Source organism: Marmota marmota, unplaced genomic scaffold (genome assembly GCF_001458135.2).
Source record: "Marmota marmota marmota unplaced genomic scaffold, marMar, whole genome shotgun sequence".
In the NCBI taxonomy this organism is placed as follows: domain Eukaryota; kingdom Metazoa; phylum Chordata; class Mammalia; order Rodentia; family Sciuridae; genus Marmota; species Marmota marmota.
In genome coordinates this window covers 1,618,428-1,627,160 of record NW_026000079.1, presented here as the reverse complement: position 1 = coordinate 1,627,160, position 8,733 = coordinate 1,618,428, and the positions used below count along the sequence as shown (strand labels likewise).

Here is an 8,733-nt window from a genome sequence, read left to right as displayed (position 1 = left end):
GGGGGTCGGAGGCGGGGCGTGTCCCCCAGTCAACCCAAACTACAGCCCTCTGCTGGGAGTCCTAGGCCATCTGCTCTGGCCACATTCATACAGAGAAGATGGTGTCACCTCTGCAACACTGCTAGGAGGCCAATCTTCCTGGCTATCTCCACTTATAGGCCCTGAGACCTTGGGCAGATGACGTCCTCTCTGCCTATGAACGGGAGGCAGTAATCAACCCAGAATAAGCACACAGCATCTGCTGTGAGGACCAGAGAGGGTTTTTTTGGGGGTGGGGGGGTGGGAGGAGGGTATTCAGGATCAAACCCTGGGGCACTGAACCACTGAGCCATATCCCCAGCCCTTTCTATATTTAGAGACAGGGTCTTGCTAAATTGCTTAGAGCCTCATTAAATTCCTGAGGCTGGCTTTGAACTTGCAATCTTCCCGCCTCGGCCTCCAGAGCGCTGAGATCCCAGGCGAGCGGCACCATGCCCTGCGGGACCAGAGGGTGGCCACTCAGGAGGCACACAGGAGTGTCTCGGCACCTGGTGGGTATTCCAAAGATCACCTACTATTACTTTACAAATGAGGCAACTGTAGCCTGAGACCCGAGGTACTGGCCCAGTGGCAGAGTTCAGGCAAGACCCCAGGACTTTCTGTGATCTCTGAACCTCATCCAGAGGTGGTCCATGCTTGTCCCTAACACTGGCCACAGTTTTGAGATGCCTGTATTTAGAAAGCAAACAAAGGCAAAAATGGGCTCCGGGACTGACTGGATTTTTCTAGCCCTTGGTTCACGAACCCTTGCCGGAAGTCCCTCAGTGAGAAAATGATAAGAGACCCAACTCAGTGCTGCCCTACCTCACAGACTCCGGCCCTGTCTACTGGGAGGCTCAGCTCCCAGCCACCAGGCAGTGCTTGGCCCGCTCAAAGAGCCACCACAGTCAGACCTCTGCAGCCAGCGTCAACAAGGGACCAGGCCCACCTCTTGCCCCAGACACCACCAAGATCACCCCCAGCGCAACCTGAACCAGAGCCAGGATTGTAAACAGTGACAGGGGAACAGCATGTGCTCCCTGGGTCCTTGTTTACACGCCTAGGGTCTCCTGGATACACCTGACACCTCAGCCGAGCTGGCTTAGCCGCTCTGCACCAAGAGGCCGAGGAAGGCTGGCTTCGGAGAGGAGGTGGGAACCCAGCGCACGTTCCTGAGAGCCAAGGGCAAGTCCGGGGTGGAACCTGCCTTTCCCACAGTGACCAACAAGAGTTCACAAGACTGGCCTGCTAAACGCCTGTCCCAGGTCTCGACAACCAACTGCCCTCTTGCTTCACAAGACTGCAGAATGGTGACCACAGGCAACCACTGCGGCGGGATTCCTAACAATGGCCTGGGCTTCCCTCTGCCACCTGCTCCCCACCGCCCTGCCTTCAAGGAGCCAGCTCTGCTTGGTGGCCTCGGTCCCAGTGCACCAGGAGCGAGCCTCCCCACCCATGCTCCCAGAGATGAGACTGGCCTAAAGGTGACACCTCAAAGCTGTGGGAGTGGGCATGTGCGAAGCTGCGTGGGCAAAGGACAGGGCTGACAGACACCTGGAGTGAACTCCCACCCCTTCACGCTAGAGACCGAGCCAAGGGGCTATACCACCGAGTCCACCCCGAACAGGGTCAGGTTAAGTTGCCCAGTCTGGCCGTGAACCTGTGATCCTCCTGCCTCAGCCTTCTTAGTTGCTGGGGTTATAGGCATGTGCCACCACAACTGGCCAGTATTCTACATTTTTATTTGCTAAATCCAGCCGTCATGGGCATGGTGGTGCACACCTATAATCCCAGCAACTCAAGAGGCTGAGTCAGGAGGATGGTGAGTTCAAAGCCAGCCTCAGCAACTTAGTGAGGCCCTAAGCAACTCAGTGAGACTCTAATAAAATACAAAAAAGGGCTGGGGTGTGGCTCAGTGGTTCAGTGCTCCTGGGTTCAAATCTCTGTACCAAATCAATCAAGCAACCATAATTAAACGAGGAATCCCCCAAATCAACAGCTTTCCTCAGACTGTGGCTTCCCTGGCTTATTTATTTATTTATTTTTGATACTGGATGAACCCAGGGTGCTTTACCACTAAGCTACACCCCTGGCTCTTTTAATTTATTTCTAGTTGTAGTTGGACACCACACCTTTATTATTATTATTTTTAATTTTTATGTGGTGTTTGAGGATCGAACCCAGGGCCTTGCGCGTGCTAGACGAGTGCTCTACGGCTGAGTCACAACCGCAGCCCCTTTTTAATTTATTTTCTAATCTTGAGATCTTCTTGTCTCAGCCTCTCGAGTGACTGGAATTACAGGCATGTGCCACAACCCCTGGCTCCCAGCATAGCTATGTTCCTTCTCTGGTCACTCGTCTGTTCCAAGGCCAAGTGCACACACGTAACGTGGACACTCACCTGTGTTGTAGGCGGTGGGCATGGAAGAGAAGGGGAGGCCCTGGCTGAGCAAACTTGGTGTTGCCACGGAGACCACTGGGGTGGTGAGCGAGTGGGTAGACTGGGAGACCCCGAGGCGCTGGGCATTGTTCTGCAGGAGAAAATGTCTGTCAGGAGGTGCCAGACGGGTGGGCTGCCTTAGGCTGACTTTGGAGGCCAAGATCAAGGTGGGGCCTCAGCATGGAGGACCCAGAGGTACCCCAACACGAGTTGGTGCAATCACAGAGACACTGAGACCCCTGGAGAAAAACATGCACAACTGGCTTCACTCTCACCCACACATGCAAAGAGGAAGAGGATGCCCCAACACTGGCCCTGTGGCCGCGACCCCAACACCGGCCCAGGCTCCTAGGGCAGAGTGACAGGAATAGTGAGACAAAAGCCATCGCACTACAGCACCCGCCCCGGGGAGGCGCGTCGGCATCTGGGAGGGGACGCGCGGCCTGGTGTGGCGTGTGCCTGCGTGTACCACACATGTGTGGGGCTGTCTGCCGTCTGCCGCTGAGTCACTTGTTTATTCCAACTCCACACTGGGGCCGGAACTGCCGCTGTGCTGGCCGCCAGAGCCTGCCTGCCTTTTCCAGTCTCTGGCCTCCCGTCAGGGAGCTGGGAGGAGGAGCCCCTGTCCCACTCCTGGCCATGGGCGAGCATGCAAGTGTGTAAGAGAGTGGCCGTGCATGTCTGTGTCCAGCCCACTAGGCTTCAGCTTCCCCTAGAAAACCGATGTCACTGTCCACTGGCATCCCCCACAGGGTCCCTGTCCTGGGTTCCAAGAATGCTGTGTGGACCACGCAGAGTAGAGGGCTAGGGGGATCCTAGGGCCTAACCAGGCTTCGGGGTTGAGGCCTCTGGGGCCTGAGGGTGGCCTCACTCCACTGTGTAGAGACACGCGTGTGTACGCGTCGTCTGATGCAGCACCACACCTGCATACACACGCACAGGTCCACCCACATGCACGACTGCCCCTCACCCCACCCTGTTCGCCTCAGTTGCCAGGTGTGCACTGAGCACGGCAAAAACCACACCCACACCACACACTGAACACCCAGGGAAAGGACAAGACACAGGCGCTCCATGCTGGGACCCAGAGGAGTGGGCCGACCCAGAATTCAAAGCACCACAAAAGTCTCATGGCCTCACTTACCAGATCTAAATGGTCCTCAGTCTGGGAGCAGAAATAAAACCAAAGGGACGGTTCAGTCTCTGGTCTCTCCCCTCCCCCACACCACCCACCCACCTCCCTGCCTAACAGCAGGCACTGGCCAGCCCTGGAGGACAGAGCTCTGTCCCAGCCTCCACCAGCTCGGACACCCCTCACCATCGAGTCGGCAACCTCCTGCTACACATGAGACCCTTTCCCCATCACAGAACCTTCTCTCCCAGCCCCCATCCTTTCTACTGCCTATTTACCCTGGTACCTCTATGCTCCAACCTCTTAAATAATCCTCAGGGAAGACAGAGCTCATAAAAAGCCATGCATACATGATCTCTCTTGGGAAGTCCTACCTCCTGGCCAACCTTTATCTCTCCTGCTTCAGCTCCGCTCTCTCCCTCCTCCCAGCCTCCCACTTCCAGCCCAAGGCCCAGACACCCACTTACCAAGTGATGCATTAACCCCTTTCCTCCCTGGGAAGTGATGACCCGCAGGTCAGGCTTGCGGCTGGGGGCTCCAAGCTGGGCGCTATGGGTGGGCGGCGGTGGAGACTTGGCAGGGATGACCTTGTTTAGGCTATTGCCATTGGCCACCGGGAGGAGGCCAGGGGAAGCCCGAGCACTGACATAGCCGTTCCCTGGAGGAGTGAGCAGGTGAGGGTGAAGGGCAGGCAGGCCGGCCCCGTGGTCCTCTCTTCCCCGCGCCAGGACCCCTTCCGCCAGGAGCCCCCCAGCCATGCCAAGCTGCCTGCGTCCCCACCACTTTCCCAGAACAAGAAGTGGACATCTTGCTCCTCAATCACTGGGTTCCCTTCCTGCCTCCAGGCCACATGTGACAGGGCTGGGGTGGGGGCACCAAGGACACGCCGGGAAAGCGACCACTGCTACTGCCCTGCGACAGCAGAGACCCCACAGCTCAGCCTCTCCCTGCGGCTCTCTCCTGTCATCTCCAAAGGCTCCCCAACCTGCCCCCACAGGACCCACGGGGCTGGGGGACAGGTGGCGACGCGGGATCCAGGCCTCTGCGGAGCCTGGTCACCAGGGCTAACCACCAACCATTTGGGCTGCTCTCTGCTGTGTGCTGGGGACTCTGAGACTTGGACTGGTAAAGGATAAGCTGCCCATGCCTTGGGGGAAACAGGCCATTCACGGGCGGTGACGGTGTTGCTGGCCCTGAGGGACTGATGGCATAGCACCACCACAGTTAGAGTGGTAACTACCCTTCATGTTTGCTCCCCTCCACAATGGGCATGCTATCTCATTTAATCCTCACGTTAACCCTGAAAGATAGATGGTCCTGAGCACGGGAGAGAGGGCTGTGTCTAATGGCTTGTGGGGCCACAAAGTTGGCGGGAGGCCAAGCAGGGTTTTCACCTGCTTCCCACACAATGGACCCCAGGGCCAGTGGGTACAGCTCTCCCCTCAAAGTCTGTGGGAACTTCTCTGGTCCTCTCCTTGGACAGGGAGGGGTACTGACCCAGCTTCCTGACCCCATACGTGATTATAGCCAGGAGGGAGCCGACGCCAAGCTCAGGGACTCTGGGGTTCAGGGATGTACCAGTGACTGCAGGCAGAAATGCCACCTTGCTCTGTCCCCTAAGAGCATGCTGTTGCCCTCAAAGTGTACGGCTGCCTCCGTCCCAATTCCCGGATCACTCTGAGAATGGCAGGAATGTCAGGGTGACGTCAATGGTGACATTAGAAGTCACAGTCACCCAGCTGGACAAAGACACAAGACAGGAGGGCCTATGGGCTGCTGGGGGTGGGACAGCCTTTCCTCTGTGGCTACAAGTACATCTAACATGCGGACCCTGTGTGACCGGGCACACGCGTGTGCAAGTCTCTGCCTGCTGCTCCTCCAAGCACGGCCAGGCCACCCCGTCCTCAGGTCCCAATCAGACACCTCTAGTCAACAGGAAAGACCTGGATTTTCTGCTCCAACTAGAAACGCTGGTTCTCACAGCCTGCCCGCACTCCCTGGCTCTGCGTCTGCTGGCCGTCCACCCCACTGCCGCAGACACCAAAATCCAGCAGCAGAAACATCCTCCCGCTCTCGTCCCCTTCAGGGACCCCACCATCCTGTGATGTTCCTCCCCTAATCTAGGTCCCTCCTGGTCACAGAGCAAGCATCAGGCCTCCCGGTGCCAAGCAGGGCAGTGGTACTCACCCACGGGGCTGGGGCAGGCTCCGTTAGCAGTGCTGAGGTCTCCCCCGAGCATGGCCCCTGGGGAATGAAGCAGAACCAGGGTGAGCTGGCAGCACTCCCCCGGCAGGGGGGTCCGGGGACTGACCAAAGGGGGCTGTTGAGGAGTGCTGGACCCTGGGCCCGTCCCTCAGGGGCCACACAAACACCGGGATGCTGTGGTAGGCACAGGGCAGGCCCACTTTTGAAACTGGGATCCCAGAGTCCCCTGTGCAGCTCATTCGCACCTCCTCCTGCCCCCACCCGTCTGCTCACCCGCACTGGCCGGCCGCTGAGGCAGGCCTGGAGACACGCTGTTCCTCTGTAGTGCTGGCTGCTGGGGGGACAAGAGCCGCGGGTCTGTGAGGGACGACGTCACCAGGGAAGGGGTGACCAGGGAGCCGCTGGGGTTGCTGAACTGCAGTGAGCTCTGATTGGACACGGGCACCGTGACAGGCATGGCAAAGTTGGGGGCCGGGACAGCTGACTAGACAGAAAAAGGAGGGGCAGGGTCAGACCAGGTCAGCACCTTTCCCCAGACCCACTCCGCCTGGGAGGACAGGCAAGGGTCTCCTGAGCTCTGGGCTGTGCACCCTTGGGTCAGAGTCTCCAGCTCTCTGCCCCCGGCCGTCCTGAGGTCCTGCCTGCCACTCCTACTAAGGCAGATGGTGGTGGGAGCGCTCTGAGATCCAGCTCTGGCCCAGAGAATGAAACTACGGTTCTGTTCCCTGCAGATGGACCAGGGACACCCCTAGTGGAGGCAGGTTAGTCCTCAGCCAGGCAGATCACACGGGAGGAGGTTAGCCGCCCTGGGTACAGACCCAGGTTCACACACGCAGCCCTTCCAGGCCTGGGCCACGGTCCCAACCTGCTTCTCCTGCAGTCACTCACCACCCAGCCTGCTGCAGAGGGGTCTACCCTCTCAGCGCCTGCCCCTTTAGCACTTCTGCTGCCCTAAACACTGCTGAGTGCCTTGGGTGGGGGCCGCGGAGCAGCCCCAGGGTGTTCATCCCAAGACGACTGGACAACAAGCCCCCTGCACTGTCCTGTCCTTCAAGGACCTCGTGTCATCTACACGTTTCTTGCTGGCAAGGGGGACGCTCCATGCCTCTCTGGCTCATGCTCCATCTGAGATGAGTCTCAGCACAGGCCACGGGGTTATCCTGACCAAGGTCGCAGGGTCCTCAGTGGTCACCGCTATCCCCAGCATGGCTCAGAGCAGAACACCCAGAGGCAGCCGAGGGCCGCGCGAAGCCACACCATGCACCACAGGGAGGCCCTCCATGCGACTACTCACGGCCAGTCTATAACTCTGCATCATTTTATCAAACTCCTCGTCTATCTTTTTATACTTCTCCTCCGTCTGGGGGGTCAGGGCAAACACCTCGTCCACCTCAGGGCTCTCACACTCCCTGTGCTTCTTGTGCAGCGCCTGGGGGGAAGGGGCCGGAGGGGGGGCCGACAGAGAGAGAGTGAGTGCAGCTCACCCCGTAGCGCCGGAAGAGCCCGTCCAGCTCCTCGCTGGCGCGCCGGTACTTGTCCTCCAGCAGGGGGCTCTGTTCCAGCGAGTCCTCCCCGTCGGGCTCTGGGCTGTCGCAGCCGTTGAAGCCCTTCTTCCTCAGGGTCTGTAACCGCACCACTAGGTCAGCGGGTGAGGGTCCTCCGGGCCTCCCTAGGAGCCTTCAGGCCCCCCAAGATCCCTGCTCACCCAGCCTCCTTCCTCAGGGTGCCCAGCGCCACCCAGGCCCCCGCCTCCCCGTGCCTCCACCCCATGGCATCCCTCCACCCCGTGCCCCCAGGCCCATGTGAAGACCTACAGCAGGGGGCGGCTGCAGAGCACAGGGACCACGTGGGAGCGCCTGACCCAGCACTGTGCTTCCAGAGCCCCACGTGGGCAGACTCAGGGGAGATGGCTGAGGGGCTAGTGGCCTGGGTCAGCCCTGTCTGGTGAGGCCTGGCCAGAGGGCACTGAGAGCTTCCTAGGGGAAGGTGAAGTCAGGGGACCCTGCCCATCCCAACCCAGGCTCTGCTCAGAAGAGAGGAGAGAGAATTTAGGTAGGGACAGAGAGGGAGAAAGCGAGACTCAGGAGAGCCAAGAGGGGACAGCAGGCCCAGGAACTGGATCACCACAGCGACCTGAGCAAAGAGGAAGCACTTGCCGTGACCCAAGGCTGCCCTCTCCGTGCTCAAAATGCCTTTGTGGACACTTGCCTTGTTTCTAAAGTGAATGTAAAGTTCATGTTCTAGTCTGAAATCTGTCTTCTCTAATGTAAAAAAAGAGAATTCCCCCCAATCTCTGAATCTGAAGGAATTTGAGGCCTACAGCTTCCTGGGCGCCCTCCTCTTCAGCCCAAGTCTGCACCCCACGGTGCATACCCAGTGTGAGACCGGAGCTGGGCTGCTTCGTGCCGTCCACACAGCACCCTCCGAAGCAGGCTCTGGCCCCATTTTGTGGAGGGGGACACCATGGTTCAGGGAGGCCAAGCCACCTGCCTGAGGCCACATGGCCAAGAAAGGGCAAAGCCGAGTTTGAAAGCTTGTGTCCTCCAACAGTTCACAAGGTCAGCTCTCTTTGAAACAGAAAAAGAACCACAGGGGCCCACTAAGGGACAGTGACAGAGAAGGAAAGAAACAAAGGGGAGACAAAAATTAATAAATGAGTAAGGGAGTCAGATGCAGGAACCGACCACAAGATGGAGAAAAGGGACAGGGACAGAAAGAGAGCACAAGAGAAGGCAGCAGAGAGAAGTCCTGTCGTGCTGGCCGCAGGAAGGGACTCCTGGGAGCGCGGTGGGCAGCACACCTGACAGCCCGGGCCCAGGCGCTGGCCATCCACCTGGACTGCCCCTCCTCCTTCCCGGGGCCGGGTTTGTGTGACAGGATGTGGGTTAACGCGTGTGTGCAGACTGGGGGGCTCTGGGGCGGCACCGCGCGTGTGCGC

At 58.9% G+C, this 8,733-nt stretch overlaps 1 protein-coding gene across 1 annotated transcript in view; it reads right to left on the bottom strand.

Annotated features, from left to right (window-relative positions):
* Mef2d (myocyte enhancer factor 2D) overlaps positions 1-8,733 on the bottom strand; it is a gene marked incomplete at its 3' end in the record, with an annotated part of 13,731 nt that overhangs the window by 1,641 nt on the left and 3,357 nt on the right. Inside the window, exons 4-9 of the mRNA XM_015502723.2 lie at positions 7,280-7,417; positions 6,069-6,279; positions 5,778-5,834; positions 4,058-4,248; positions 3,603-3,623; positions 2,420-2,549 (exon numbers count right to left, since the gene is read on the bottom strand). Coding sequence (XP_015358209.1) covers positions 2,420-2,549; positions 3,603-3,623; positions 4,058-4,248; positions 5,778-5,834; positions 6,069-6,279; positions 7,280-7,417 — 748 coding nt within the window. The remainder of the gene's footprint in view (positions 1-2,419; positions 2,550-3,602; positions 3,624-4,057; positions 4,249-5,777; positions 5,835-6,068; positions 6,280-7,279; positions 7,418-8,733) is intronic.